We start from the raw sequence: 16,301 nt of genomic DNA on the forward strand, positions 1-16,301 counted from the left end.
CCTTCAGACATATTTGTTTTTATAAAAATAGCAGCATTCTGGGGGCGCCTGGTGGCTCAGTCAGTTGATCATCTGACGATTTTGAGTCAGGTCATGATCTCGGAGTTATGGGATCGAGCCCCACACTGAGCTCCACACTCAGTGCAGAGTCTGCTTGGGTTTTTCTCCCATGCACTCTCTCTCCCTCCCTCTCATAAATAAATCTTAAAAAAGAAAAACAAAGCAGCACTCTGAATCTTCATATAATAATGCCATCATTCCATGTCAATGCTCTCTAATGAAACCATTTAATGTCCGTTTTACTATTTCATTTTAAACATATGATATGATGTACTTAACAAATCTCCTACTCTTATAAACATGGGTGGTTTCCTATTTTAGGCTATTATAAAGCAATCTTGCAACAAAAATACTTTCTTAAAATGCATTTATGTGTATATTTGTCTGATGGTTTCCTTGGGATAAATTATTAGAAATGAAATTGCTAAGCCAAAAGGCATGTGGCCCACCATCATCCCCTTTTTAGGTCTTTTTATTCATATTGTCAATTTATCCTCCAAAAAGTTTATTCCATTTTACTCTCCTTTTTATTTATGCATCATTCAAAAAAATACTTATTTTGTGTCTACTTTGTGCGAGGCACTATCAACACAATCGTAATTAACATAACAGACACAGTCCCTGCCCTCGTGGAGCTTACAATCTAAAGGAAGAGAGAGACACCCACACTCACACTATCACAAATTCTTCATTATAAGCTGAAGTAAGCAAAGAAGGAAAAATACAGGGCTTTTCAAAGATCATAAAAATTTCAGAAGAATTTGATACAGCCTGAAGGTCTGGAAGAGTTTCCATAGGAAGAATGCTTCTGAGCTGGGGCTAAGGTTTTCTGTAGTAAATCACGTGAAACCAGGTTACAGAGAATCCTGGATAAAATATTCTAGGCAGAGGGAGCAGCAGGGACAAAGCCCCTGAAAAGGCAAGGAACAGGACCCATTTGAAAAATGTAATGAAGCAGCTCACTGTGGCTGAGGCACAGAGGTAGTGGAAAGAGTAAGGCAGGGGCCGGACCACACAAGCCCTCCAGCAGCAGTAGCAACTGGCTTCCTCCACTCTCACCAACTGGTAAAGCCAATATTCAATAATCTGGGCTACAACAGTCACATGGCAGTCAAAGCCAAAAGAACTACAACTGAATAATGACACAATAAACTGTAAATCAGAAAAATGGATGTAAATAAACTTGACCTGAATAAGGAATGTACTTTTAATCTGTTCCAGAACTTTTAAGCATACAGTGTTATGTCCTGTATTTTGAACAATACAATTAGCTAAATATGAGTTTAATGGTTGTCTAAAATATCTGCATACTCCTGGAGAGCAAAACACATGAAAAATTCCTTGACTTTAATATACAATACACTAAGACTAAGTCAATTAAAAAGTTTTTAAGTTTGTCAAACAAATTTTATAATCATATTTTATTTAATTTGGAAAACACAAATGTTACTCAGGTTCTACTCTGGGGAAAAAGGTACTCCACTGACTTTCAAAGGCAAAATTTCTTTATTCCAACTCAATTTTCTTATAGAAATAGTTTTCCAAATAAATAAGAGTTAAAATCAGTATTTTAACTTCTTTTAAAAAAATAAAAAGTTTTAGAAGACATCAAGTATTCCTTTTGCAGTGTTTTTATCCATGTAGATATGCAACTCTCATAATTTAAAGGATACTTTTTAATAATTAATTAGACTATAAGAAAAAAACTACAGAAAGTTTGTACCATAAAATTACATCCCTAAGTGATCAGAGTCCTCAGTTATGGAGAGATAAGGAAGCTCAAAAGGGTCACTGCTCGGCAACCTCTCATAACTAAAGATGGCAGAATACAATCTGCTATTTGTGAAAATGAAGAGACTGCATAAAAAATATCTTTCAAATATTCCCTATAAAAACAGGGAATGCCTATTAAAATGCCATTGTTCATTCTGTATAAAATATCCCTTCTACCCCCTCAAAAGCTTTTTTTTTTGCTTTAAGATAAAAAAAAAGCCATATCCTTAAGAAACATCTTCTGAAAATTATCTTAATACAAGATCTAAATTTTCCATTATTTACTGTCCTTACTGAAGTTCACCTGCATTTTCCAGAGAAACTTTCTAAACTTCACTGTTGATTAGCCTATTCCAAAGTAGAATTCTTTAGCAATACACAGTACATAAGACACAAGCTAAAATAGTCCTCACAAATATACTCTGAAATAGGTGCTTTTGAAATACAAATATAAGTTTCCAGACCATTATTTTTCCTGACTAAACGCTAGATTAAAAAAAAAGTGAGGTTTTCAAACCAAGGACGTGCGGCCCATTCTCATGACACAGTCATTTAAGCTTCTCATCTGTAAAACACAATGCAATAAATTATCAAAAAGGGGGGAATGGGAAGCCTCATCTGGTTTTCAAAATAAAAACCATAAGCATTACAAAACATGTACCACCAAATATTAAAAGTTGCACACTTTGCTGAATAATCTCTTAAATCCTCTTGATTGCAAAAGTAACATAAGATCAACATAGAAAATATAGAAAAACAAAGGAAAGCGTATGCCTGTAACCTTACTATTCAAATGGAATTGTTAGTATTTGGGATTTTTCCTTTCAGTATTTCTTCTATTATATACAAGTAAGTAAGTAGAAATACATGCACCTGCATATTTCTTGAACAAAATTAGGATATTACATTTGCATTTTAATCTTTTGTCTACTTAACATGTGGCATGGTTAAGTATCTCTGACTTGGTGTAGGGAGGGAATTATTTCTGAGTTTTGCCTTCTCAGAAATGATTTTAACAACATATTATATGGATGTGTCATAATCTATTCAACCATTTCCCTACTTTGGGACATTCATGTTGTTTCCAATTTTTAAACGTAACAAACAAGACTGTCATAAAGATATTTAAAACTTGTAACACTTCTGTTTATCTTCTCAAGATGTATTTCTAGAATTACTACGTTAAAAGGGAATTTGAAATGGACAAAAATCGCCTCCCAAAAAATGCGTTGTTTTACAAGATTTTAACTTATACAAAATTCACAAAACTTACAGTTACATGGTATATGTTTACAAATAAAATTTTTAAATCATAAAAGATTGAATATCTAAAAAATCAGAAATCATAATAACAGGAAATAGAATCACTATTACATTTTAGCATACACTCAAGGAAAATATAAGTTTAACTTAATGCCACACTATATACTTAATTTGTTCCAAGTGAGTCAGAGAATACAGAATGTTAGTACCAGGAAAGGATGAAAAATTATCTCAAATAGTTAAGAAAAAGAAAAGATCAGAGAGCGGAAGGGTAAGCCCAGCACAGAAGCTTAGGACAAAGACCTTTCCTCTAATAAATTACAAATACTACAGGTCTCACTTTCTTTCAGAAAGCAATTTAAAATCCAATTATTTTCCCCCCTTCACTTTAGCCCTTAATATCCATTCTATTTAAACTTTCTAAATAAGAATTTTGTTATAGTAGTTCCAAGATAATCACTAGCTCTCGAACCTCAAGAAGACTAATTTCTTAAAAGTCCAAACCTAATACTTTGAAATAAAATGTTAATGTTTGAGATTTGCAAAAGAAGGTAACTTTTCTCTTTTAATACTTACTCAGCATGAGAAAGTTTTATTTCTTCCCTTTGTCTTGCAGAATAATTTAGGTTCCCCCCTAAAACACAAATAAGCATAGAACCTTTTCTACACAAGTATTAAAAGTAAAATTCACACACACACACACACACACACACACACACACGTGCATTGGTATACCTTAAAGTAACAGAAAAGGCTATGGAAGATAAGAAAGAAATAGTTTATCTCCTGGAAACTTCCCAAGAGAAAAAAATGTTTTTTAAGAATCTTTATATGATACAAATACAAATAATCACTCCTTAATTTGAGCATTTTTTTTTTAAGTTTGGACCTACAAACTGCTTTACATCTCATTAACTGGGACACTGTATTAATGTTCAGTAATAGTGAAAATTAAGAGAAATTAAAGGAAATGACCTAAAATCATTTAAACAGCAGGTATACACATTTTACTAAGTGCATAACAACCTTCAGGGACAAGCTAGTTAGAAAAATTAATAAGGGTAACATCAAAATCTTACATAGAAGAAAGAAAAAATACAAATGCATTTAAAATATACTAGCAAAAGAAAAAAATCTGTTAACGCCTCATTCTATCTCGAACACTTTCAACCTTAAAATGCAAACTATGTTTCCTTTTTTTTTAAATATGAGACAATATCACAGTAATGGCTTTAGGTTATTTTAAAAATGCCATACTTCTTTATGCTAACATAAAAAGAACATCTAAAATTTTATATTACAAAACTTAAGTTGAACTGGCCAGAAAGAACATGACAACAATTTTAATAAATCTGAAGTTCCAAAATACATAATTATATGTTACATAATGAAATGTGTTTCCATCACTATGAACAGAATGTCATTATCACATGAACTAAAGCACTGGCCTCTAAAGAGGCATGCAGACAATCCAGGGACCTCACAAGATGATCCACAGTGGTTTAAGAAGAAAATGTCTGAATTCTACTTACCTCGGGCACGATTCACCACATAGAGTAAGACAACAGCTAAAAGTGATACTGGAAGTGAAAAAAACACAGGGTCCTTACAAAACATGTACTTCTTCCCAATGATTCCTATGTAATCATAATTACAAAGTAAAACTTAGATAAATCTTTATTGATTGGCATTTAAAAATAAAAACACTATTCACATTAAGCACTAAAAATTATTTACACACCATTTTTTCCCCATGGGCTACATGAGCCTAGGGATAGGAGGACCAGAAAAAAGCTGCTGAGACAGAAGAAGGGGCTGATCCACCCAGAGATCATCCCTGTTTAAGTGTTAGTCCTCCCGGTACTTCCAAAAACTCCTGCCAGCCCCCTGCTTGCTTATCTTTTTACACAGAACCAAATAGAAATAATCCTTTGAGGATTTTAAGTCTGAAAACACCATGTCCATTTTACAAATTAACCAAACATTAGAATGTGGTCATCTGACTCCCAGAAGGCCAGAGCCAGTGAAAACATCAGAAAGTCATGGCTTGTCTTTTTACCTTAACGAGTAAGGCACACTAAATTTACCTTAAGTTAATATGGCAACAAAAACATTTTTAATTGGCATGGTGTTTGATTTAAGAACCAAATATATATGGAATTGTGGATTGAAATTAAATCACGTGTTGCAGCATCAAAAACAGACAAAAAGACTTTCATGACCTAGTATTTTGAATTCTACATGACCCACTTTTTAAAAACAAATAATACATGTTTTAAAATTTGATGCACTTGCTTCTAAAATTATGAGATAATAAAATGCATTCAGGTATCTCATAACAATTATCTACAAATACCACATTTCGAGTATAAATTGTCTTTTACCCCTGTAAATGTAAATGATAAAATCATCACTGGGTTTGCCATTTTAAACACAAGTTAAAGCAAAAAAAACAACTTGATATGTTATATAAGATTTCTTTCCAGATGAACACAACTATCTGTATAGTGAAGCCCACCACAGGAAAAATGCTAATTTATTTTTGTTGTTTTCAACAGTTTCCTAATACTTCCTATTTTTACCAATAAACCATTACAGGTAAACATTAAATAACAGGACCAAGAATAAAAGCAATTTAAAGTTGCCTAATGAATAAACCATGAGCACTCCCACCCGAATCATACCAATGTCCACACATTCACACCAGGGACATACTCACCATCCTTTAAAATGGTTTCACTTTAAAGAGGATAATGTTTTCTAAAAACCATAAATATTTAAAATAGAATATGAAGCAGATTCTACTACTACTTGTAAAAATTGGAATCTCCTAAAAAAATGCCTGTGAATCCTCAGAGAACCAGAAAGCCACCAGCTGGGAAAACGATGACGCACAGACTAAGAAATAGGCAAATCTGAGAGATACGTCTTAGGGCTTTGGTTTAAAAAAGGGAAAAAGAGAACAATAACAACAAAAATCTAAAAGTATAAATGAAAACATTCTGTTACACATTAAAAGAAACTAAACGTTGCCACATCACATACTTACAAGAAACCCAGGCAATGAAGAAAACTTCTAAAAACAAATATCCCCGAGTATCCAGTATCATGCCAGCAATGATGGAAACGATCGCCAACCCAAGATTCTGAATGGACTGCATGCTACAATTCAAGAAATATAAACACATATTTCAATTTCGAAAGTCTTCACACACAGAGTAACAGATCACTTTAAATACTAGTATCTACAAACGACATACTACTATTAGTGTTAAGAGGTGTTTTTAACTAGTGACGACCTGATTAGGTATTTTCATCCCATGACTGTTTCTGCTACTAGATGTTCTGCTCAAAGGTAAGGGAACCTGTATTACCATGTGCAATATGAGCTCACACTTTCCTGCTGAATAAAAGAAAGAGCTAAGTGATTACCAACCATGGGTGCAGTTTCCCCCTTTTGCCCTTTGGGCCAGAGACCAGAACTCTACTTCTCACTAAGAAGCCCTTAGATAAGCGGGCAGTCAATGGCAATGTCAGAAATCACTTCTGGGTTAGCTTAACACCAGGTCTCTTGCTGGAGGCTTTGAGCATTTCTGTCACCACAATAATAATCACAAAGAGGTTCACTGACTTTCTAATGGTTTCCAGGTTCAGGGCTGTCCCAGAAGCCTGAAGATGACTAGATTCAGGAGACCTCGCGTTTTATATGATAATTAAATTGATATAGCAGAGAGAGACATTATGGTGTAAACACTTACAAGCCATATGCAGTTCCCAGCTGATGTTCAGGAACTACGAATGCCACCATTGGCCACAGTGCACAGGCAAGCAACGAATAGGACAGTCCCAGGAGACACTGTAGAAAATGATACAGAAAAGGGTAAAGATCTTAACATTAACCAAAAGGTGATTTTCCTTTGATACATATTAGCCAGAGTGACGTAACAGCAAATATATGAACATTCATGCAAATTTTATTGCAATTATGCTAAAACTCACATTTGATAAAAAAAAGTCCTGACCCTAACAGTATCCCTCTGGTGACAAAATACACACACGTAATATACATGTCATAATATACAATGTCTTCACCATTGTATATTATATGCACATATAACTGGGCCCCAGGGTACAATCAAGGACTAAGCAAGAAAATAAAATTAATTTGCAAAAAGTTACTACCAATGTTTCAGGCAAGCTAATTTTCCAATATTTATTAACTACAAATTAAGCAATCAAGGCAACATCATGCCTTGGACTTGACAGTCCATTTTCTTACCTCGGGTCATCAACCCCTAACTGGAGGGCAGGGCAGAAAACTATCATCTAATGCTGACTTTTTCTTTAGTTAAAAAAGAAACCTTATGATTTAAGTGTAAATAAGATCATCTACACCCTATCATATTGGCAAAGACTGAAATAGGGTCAATGCCCAACATGGCTAGGATACTAAAAACGCACACAGATTTGATAATTATTGGTAAAACTATAAATGGATAAGAACGTCTTAGAGAAGTTTCACAATGTCTATTAAGATGTTAAATGTGCAAAGCCTCTGCTATAGCATTTATACTTCCAGGAATCTGTCCTACGGAAATCTCACTAAGTGTACAACAAACATACATGCCCAAAATACTCTTTTATTAATAGGTAAGAAATGCAGCATTTAAGCCTGTGGTCTTTAAAATGACATTCTAAAGAACAGTAACAGAAACCAGATGAATTCATTATCACTTTTTAACCTCCTAAGGGTCAAAGACAAAAGAATGCAAAATCATGAATCCTGGGCTGATAGACTTTTTTTTTTTTTTTTGCTACCTATGACGGAAGAATTTTTTAAAGAAGAACAGGAAAATAAATGGAACTAATAAGCATTTTGGCTTTTATAAGACTACTTTATTTCAAATTCTATTTCGGCATCGCGATTACTGTGTTAAATAAACCAATAAAATTAAAAATACCTTATTCATTAATAATTAGCATTTACTTTAAAAATAGTTATTTTGTAGAAACTGAAATCAAGGCCTTGCTTTTCCCAGTGGCACGAGCTCTGCTATCAGAGGAGCAGAGTGTGATTCTTGACGTGCACTTTACAGAGTCTCCCCGAAGCCCTGAGCCCTGCACCCCGCAAGCATCTAGAGTGACATTACCATAGCAATCCAAGGGTTCCACAGCGTGAAGGCCAGCATGATGTGGGCAGCAAGAGTGGTGACCACGGCACACAGAACCCAGATGATGTTCCTTCCTGTTTTATCCACCAGGAGCCCAAATATTGGGGACATGGGAGCTGATATGACATATACAATACTGCCCAGAGAATATAAAAGATATTTCATGAAATATATCACAGCTACCAAAAATAAATAAATAAATAAAAAAGTCCCTAAAACCATTAGGCAAAGCAAATCCTAGCTCATTTAATTTAGCATTCTTCTAAAATGGTCATTAGTAAACAGAAATTTAAAGATTAAAGGGTGGTCCAAGATTTCTTCAGTTTTCCATTAATGCAAAGATGGTCTCTCAGGATCAAGCACCAATATAATCTTGGTTTCACACTATGCTCGTGAAGTCACAGGTCTTTTTTGTGTCGTAGAACATTTGGTTATAATTACAGACCCACACTATGCACATAGTGAGCACTCACAGAACGAGCGAAATACCTGTTAATAGCACTTGCTTCCTGGGAAGAAAATCCAAATTTTTCTGTAAAGAAAACTCTAAAATAGAGAGAGAGAAAGAAATAAGCATTTGAGAGAGAACTACTCTGTTTTTAATAAAGGCAAAAATAAAACTAAATAAAAATAACTCAAAGTTTAGTCAACTTTTCCTTCTTGATACTGTTTTCCCACCTTATTTAACATTCAGCTATAAGCAACTGGCACTAAAGCTTTAGGGTTTATGTAAATATTTCACTAACTAAATAAAATACACTGATGTTGATTTTTTCATTTTATCATTATTAAAAGATTTTATTTATTTATTTAATTTATTTATTTGAGAGAGAGGGACAGAGAGCACAAGCACAGGGGAAGGACAGAGGGAGAGGGAAAAGCAGGCTCCCGCTAAGCAAGGAGCCCAATGTGGAACTCAATCCCAGGACCCTGGGATCATGACCTGAGCTGAAGGCAGATGCTTAACTGACTGAGCCACCCAGGCACCCCCATTTTTTTTCATTTTAAATAAACAGCAAACAGTACACATAATGTTTCAGAAAACCAAATGAATTACTACATGAAATTAAGAGCGCTTCTTTTCCTTAAAGTGGGACTGGATAGGTTCTTTGCAAAACAATGCCTAGAGTTCGTTTCGAATTATTGAAAACAGTCTGAATTTAAAGGTTCCCATTACAAAGACACACCTCCTATAAACACTCTCACACACTGCTCTGTGTAAGCAGCTGCCAGTGGAAAGGGAGATGTAAGTGCCAACACAAAAAAGAATTTAATTTTGAACCCTGGCATAATTATAGTCCTAGCAAATGGAAATGTGTCCAGGCATAATAAGCCAAAGCACTGTTTCCATTCTCAAGAATAGGCATCGAGGAGAGGGAGTTAAGATGGCGGAGGAGTAGGGGACCCCTTTTTCAGCCGGTCCCCCGAGTCGAGCTGGATAGGTACCAGACCAGCCTGAACATCCACGGAATCAGCCTGAGACGCAGGAAGATACATCTCGATCTCCACAAACGAACATCTCCAGCGCTGAGTATTGAGGTACGAAGCGGGGAGCCGTGAATCCGCGCACAGATATCGGAAGATAAACGGAAGGGGGAGGGAGCCACCGCGTTCGGGCGCCGGGAAGCGGTAGCCACCTGCATGGGGGAGCGGGCGGGGCTCGCGGACCGGCACCCGGGAGAAAACAGACTGTGACCATGACCGTGAGCGGGGAGCATGCACCACCAGACTGAAACGGAGCTCCGGTGTGCTCACCGGATCCAGGCTGAGACCGGGAGCTCCGGGAGCGCGCGGGGCGGCTGACGGCTGGCGGTGTTAGAAACACAAAGGACAGAGACGCGCCGGCCCTGGAAGTGAGGGCTGGGACGCCGGGTGTGGGGCGCACATCCCGGGATGCTGCAGGGTTGAGCAGCACCAGCAGAAACAGAGTTAGAGTGGCCAGAACATCAGTGAAGAGTCCGCGATCCCTCTGTTCTGTGACAGAGGCTGAGATTCAGCCGCTGTTGCTCTTACTCTCAGAAGAGGCACAGCAGACCGCCAGGGAAAGCCACCAGAGAACAAAACACTGGAAATACCGGCTCACAGGGTGCCCATCCCCATCCCCCCCTTGCAGGGGACACGGAGACTCTACCCAAACAGGGTTGCCTGAGTATCGGCCGGCAGGCCCTTCCCCCAGAAGGCAGGCTGAAAAATCAAGAAGCCACATCCCTAAGATCCCTATAAAACAAGGGCACACGGCCTGGGTTCTGGTCAATAATTTGGGCTCTGGACAACCCCGCAACATCTCCTCATCAGAATGACGAGAAGGAGAAATCCCCCCCAACAAGAAAAGACAATGAGTCTGTGGCCTCTGCCACAGAACTAATGGATATGGATATAACCAAATTATCAGAAATGGAATTCAGAGTAACAATGGTCAAGATGATGTGTAGACTTGAAAAAAGTATTAACGAAAATGTTAATGAGAATATAGAATCTCTAAGGGCGGAAATGAGAGCGAATCTGGCAGAAATTAAAAATTCTATGAGTCAAATGCAGTCAAAACTAGAGGCTCTAACAGCAAGGGTCACTGAGGCAGAGCAACATATTAGCGAATTGGAGGATGGGTTAGTAGAAGAGAAAGCGAAAATAGAATCTGGACTCAAAAAAATCCACGCACAGGAATGTAGGTTACGGGAGATCACTGACTCAATGAAACGTTCCAATATCAGAATCATTGGCATCCCTGAGGGGGTGGAGAAAAACAGAGGTCTAGAAGAGATATTTGAACAAATTGTAACTGAAAACTTCCCTAATCTAGCAAGGGAAACAAGCATTCGTGTCCAAGAGGCAGAGAGGACCCCTCCCAAACTCAACCACGACAAACCTATGCCACGTCACGTCATAGTGCAATCTGCAAATATTAACTCCAAGGATACAGTATTGAAAGCGGCCAGGGAAAAGAAATTTCTCACGTACCAAGGCAAAGGTATCAGAATTACGTCAGACCTGTCTACACAGACCTGGAATGAGAGAAAGGGTTGGGGGGGGTGCATTTTTAAAGCTCTTTCAGAGAAAAACATGCAGCCAAGGATCCTTTATCCACCCAGGCTGTCATTCAGAATTGATGGAGAAATAAAGACCTTCCAGAATCGCCAGTCATTGACCAATTTCATAACCAAGAAACCAGCCCTACAGAAGATATTAAGGGGGGGGTTCTATAAAAGTAAAAAGGCCCCAAGAGTGATACAGAACAGAAAGTCACAATCTATAGAAACAAAGACTTTACTGGCAACATGGCATCATTAAAATCATATCTCTCAATAATCAGTCTCAATGTAAATGGCCTAAATGCTCCCATAAACACCACAGGGTTGCAGATTGGATAAAAAGAAATGACCCATCCATTTGCTGTCTACAAGAGACTCATTTTGAACCTAAAGATACATTCAGACTGAAAGTAAAGGGATGGAACACCATCTTTCATGCCAATGGACGTCAAAAGAAGCTGGGGTAGCAATTCTCATATCAGACAGATTGGATTTTAAACTAAAGACTATAGTTAGAGACACAGAAGGGCACTATATTATTCTTAAAGGATGTATCCAACAAGTGGATATGACAATTATAAATATATATGCCCCCAACAGGGGAGCAGCAAGATACACAAGCCAACTCTTAACCAGAATAAAGAGACATATAGATAAAAATACATTAATAGTAAGGGACCTCAACATTCCACTATTAGAAATAGAGCAGAAAATCGACAAAGAAACAAGGGCTTTGAATGCCATACTCGACGAGTTGGACCTCATAGATATATATAGAACACTACACCCCAGAACCAAAGAATACTCATTCTATTCTAATGCTCATGGAACATTCTCAAGAACAGACCATGTTCTGGGTCACAAAACAGGTCTCAACCAATACCAAAAGACTGAAGTTATTCCCTGCATATTCTCAGACCACAACACTTTGAAATTGGAACTCAACCACAAGGAAAATTTTGGAAGAAACTCAAACACTTGGAGACTAAGAACCATCCTGCTCAGGAATGATTCGATAAACCAGGAAATCAAAAATTAATTTAAACAATTTATGGAGACCAACAAGAATGAAAACACAACGGTCCAAAACCTATGGGATACTGCAAAGGCAGTCCTAAGGGGGAAAATACATAGCCATCCAAGCCTCACTCAAAAGAATAGAAAAATCTAAAATGCAGTTTTTATATTCTCACCTCAAGAAGCTGGAACAACAGAGGGACAGGCCTAATCCACGCACAAGGAAGCAGTTGACCAAGATTAGAGCAGAAATCAATGAATTAGAAACCAGGAGTACAGTACAGCAGATCAACAGAACTAGAAGCTGGTTCTTTGAGAGAATTAATAAAATTGACAGACCACTGGCAAGACTTATCCAAAAGAATAGAGAAAGGACCCAAATTAATAAAATTATGAATGAAAAAGGAGAGGTCACAACCAACACCAATGAAATTGGAAGGATCATTAGAAACTTTTATCAACAGCTTTATGCCAATAAATTAAACAACCTGGAAGAAATGGATGCCTTCCTGGAAACCTATAAACTACCAAGACTGAAACAGGAAGAAATTGATTATTTAAACCAATTAATTATGAAGAGATTGAAGCAGTGATCAAAAACCTCCCCAAAAACAAGAGTCCAGGGCCTGACGGATTCCCCGGGGAATTCTACCAAACATTCAAAGAAGAAATAATACCTATTCTCCTGAAGCTGTTTCAAAAAATAGAAACAGAAGGAAAACTACCAAACTCATTCTATGAGGCCAGTGTTACCTTGATCCCCAAACCAGGCAAAGACCCCATCAAAAAAGAGAATTACAGACCGATTTCCCTAATGAATATGGATGCCAAAATCCTCAACAAGATCCTTGCTAATAGAATCCAAAAGTAGATTAAAAGGATTATCCATCATGACCAAGTGGGATTCATCCCTGGGATGCAGGGGTGGTTCAACATTCGCAAATCTATCAGTGTCTTAGATTTTACCCAGAAGAAAAAATTCAAAAATCATATGATTCTCTCAAAAGATGCAGAAAAAGCATTTGACAAAATACAGCATCCTTTCCTGATTAAAACCCTTCAGAGTGTAGGGATAGACGGTATATTCCTCAATCTCATAAAAACCACCTATGAAAAGCCTACAGCAAATATCATTCTCAATGGGGAAAAGCTGGAAGCCTTTCCCTTAAGATCAGGAACACGACAAGGATGTCCACTCTCGCCATTATTATTCAACATAGTACTAGAAGTCCTTGCAACAGCAATCAGACAACGAAAAGGGATAAAAGGTATCCAAATCGGCAAGGAAGAAGTCAAACTGTCTCTCTTCGCAGATGACATGATACTCTATATGGAAAACCCAAAAGAATCCACTTCCAAACTATTAGAAGTTATAGAGCAATTCAGTAATGTGGCGGGATACAAAATCAATGCTCAGAAATCAGTTGCATTTCTATACACAAATAATGAGACTGAACAAAGAGAAATTAGGGAATCCATCCCATTTACAATAGCACCAAAAACCATACATTACTGGAATTAACTTAACCAGAGACGTAAAGGACCTATATTCTAGAAACTATAAATCATTCCTGAAAGACATTGAAGACGACACAAAAAGATGGAAAAATATTCCATGCTCATGGATCGGAAGAATTAACATAGTTAAAATGTCCATGCTACCCAGAGCAATCTACCACTTTCAATGCTATCCCGATCAAAATACCGATGACATTTTTCAAAGAACTGGAACAAATAGTCCTTAAATTTGTATGGAACCAAAAAAGGCCCCGAATCGCCAAGGAACTGTTGAAAAGGAAAAACAAAGCTGGGGGCATCACAATGCCGGATTTCGAGCTGTACTACAAAGCTGTGATCACAAAGACAGCATGGTACTGGCACAAAAACAGACACATAGACCAATGGAACAGTACAGAGAACCCAGAAATAGACCCTCGGCTCTTTGGGCAACTAATCTTTGATAAAGCAGGAAAAAACACCCAGGGAAAAAAGACAGTCTCTTCAATAAATGGTGCTGGGAAAATTGGACAGCCACATGCAAAAGAATGAAACTTGACCACTCTCTCACACCATACACAAAAATAAACTCCAAATGGATGAAAGACCTCGATGTGAGACAGGAATCCATCAAAACCCTAGAGGAGAACATAGGCAGCAACCTCTACGACATTGGCCAAAGCAGCCTTTCCTATGACACATCACCAAAGGCAAGAGAAACAAAAGATAAAATGAACTTGTGGGACTTCATCAAGATAAAAAGCTTCTGCACAGCCAAGGAAACAGTCAAAAAAACTAAGAGGCAGCCCACGGAATGGGAGAATATATTTGCAAATGATACTACAGATAAAAGACTGGTATCCAAGATCTACAAAGAACTTCTCAAACTCAATACATGAGAAACAAATAAACAAATCATAAAATGGGCAGAAGATATGAACAGACACTTTTCCAATGATGACATACAAATGGCTAACAGACACATGAAAAAATGTTCAAAATCATTAGCCATCAGGGAAATTCAAATCAAAACCACACTAAGATACCACCTTACGCCAGTTAGAATGGCAAAAATTGACAAGGCAAGAAGCAACAATTGCTGGAGAGGATGTGGAGAAAGGGGATCCCTCCTACATTGTTGGTGGGAATGCAAGTTGGTACAGCCACTCTGGAAAACAGTGTGGAGATCCCTTAAAAAGTTAAAAATTGAGCTACCCTATGATCCAGCCATTGCACTACTGGGTGTTTACACCAAAGATACAGACGTAGTGAAGAGAAGGGCCATATGTACCCCAATGTTCATAGCAGCATTGTCCACAATAGCTAAATCGTGGAAGGAGCTGAGATGCCCTTCAACAGATGACTGGGTTAAGAAGTTATGGTCCATATATACAATGGAATATTACTCAGCTATCAGAAAGAACGATTTCTCAACATTTGCAGCAACATGGACGGCACTGGAGGAGATAATGCTAAGTGAAATAAGTCAAGCAGAAAAAGACAATTATCATATGATTTCTCTCATCTATGCAACTTAAGAACTAGGAAGATCGGTAGGGAAGAAAGGGATAAAGAAAGGGGGGTTAATCAGAAGGGGGAATGAAGCATGAGAGACTATGGACTCTGAGAAACAAACTGAGGGCTTCAGAGGGGAGGGGGGTGGGGGAATGGGATAGGCTGGTGATGGGTAGTAAGGAGGGCACGTATTGCATGGTGCACTGGGTGTTATACGCAACTAATGAATCATCGAACTTTACATCAGAAACCAGGGATGTACTGTATGGTGACTAACATAATATAATAAAAAAACATTAAAAAAATAATAATAATAAAATGCTATCTTTGGGGTAGCCGGGTGGCTCAGTCAGTTAAGTCTGCCTTCGGCTCAGGTCATGGTTCCAGCGTCTGGGATAAAGTCCCATATCAGGCTCTCTGCTCAGCAGGGAGTCTGCTTCTCCCTCTGCCCTTTCCCCAGCTTGTGCTCTCTCTCTCTCAAAAATAAATAAATAAATAAATAAATAAAAATTAAAAAAAAAAAATAGAGGCACCTGGCAGGGTCAGTCGGTTAAGTGTCTGCCTTCGGCTCAGGTCATGATCCCGGGGTCTTGGGATCAAGCCCCGCTTCCTGCTCAGCAGGGAGTCTGCTTCTCCTTCTATCCTCTGTCTCTCCCCTCTGCTCATGCTTTCTCTGTCTCTGACAAATAAATAAATTAAAAAAAAAATAGGCTTTGAAACAAAAGACTAAAGAGGAAATAAAAAAGAATACTATCCAATACAAAGCATTAAAATAAATCTATATTATCAATCAAAAACTATTAGGTATTTCATCAAAAAAATAATGGCAGTATTAAGCCAAATACTAAATCTTAAGCTAAGAAAATGTTATATCCCAGGATGTAAAATAATTCCCATGTAAATATAAACTATAACCAGAAAAGCAAGATTTATAGCTAAAAAACTACATTTGGATGATTAAATTCTCATTATAGCT

At 37.5% G+C, this 16,301-nt stretch overlaps 1 protein-coding gene across 4 annotated transcripts in view; it reads right to left on the reverse strand.

Moving 5' to 3' along the window:
* Positions 1-564: 564 nt before the first annotated feature.
* MFSD1 (major facilitator superfamily domain containing 1) overlaps positions 565-16,301 on the reverse strand; it is a 29,977-nt gene continuing 14,240 nt past the window's right edge. For 2 of the 4 annotated variants that reach the window (XM_026497378.4, XM_057315929.1), the window contains exons 10-16: positions 8,757-8,813; positions 8,247-8,403; positions 6,855-6,952; positions 6,146-6,258; positions 4,629-4,676; positions 3,673-3,730; positions 565-2,398 (exon numbers count right to left, since the gene is read on the reverse strand). In XM_026497378.4, the coding sequence (XP_026353163.2) occupies positions 2,395-2,398; positions 3,673-3,730; positions 4,629-4,676; positions 6,146-6,258; positions 6,855-6,952; positions 8,247-8,403; positions 8,757-8,813 (535 nt within the window). In that variant the 3' untranslated portion in view covers positions 565-2,394. Of the gene's footprint in view, positions 2,399-3,668; positions 3,731-4,628; positions 4,677-6,145; positions 6,259-6,854; positions 6,953-8,246; positions 8,404-8,756; positions 8,814-15,858; positions 16,005-16,301 lie in introns of those variants that run through there. The other 2 variants (XM_026497379.4, XM_057315928.1) reach the window with 2 other exon arrangements.

Source organism: Ursus arctos, unplaced genomic scaffold (genome assembly GCF_023065955.2).
Source record: "Ursus arctos isolate Adak ecotype North America unplaced genomic scaffold, UrsArc2.0 scaffold_20, whole genome shotgun sequence".
Taxonomy (NCBI): Eukaryota; Metazoa; Chordata; class Mammalia; order Carnivora; family Ursidae; genus Ursus; species Ursus arctos.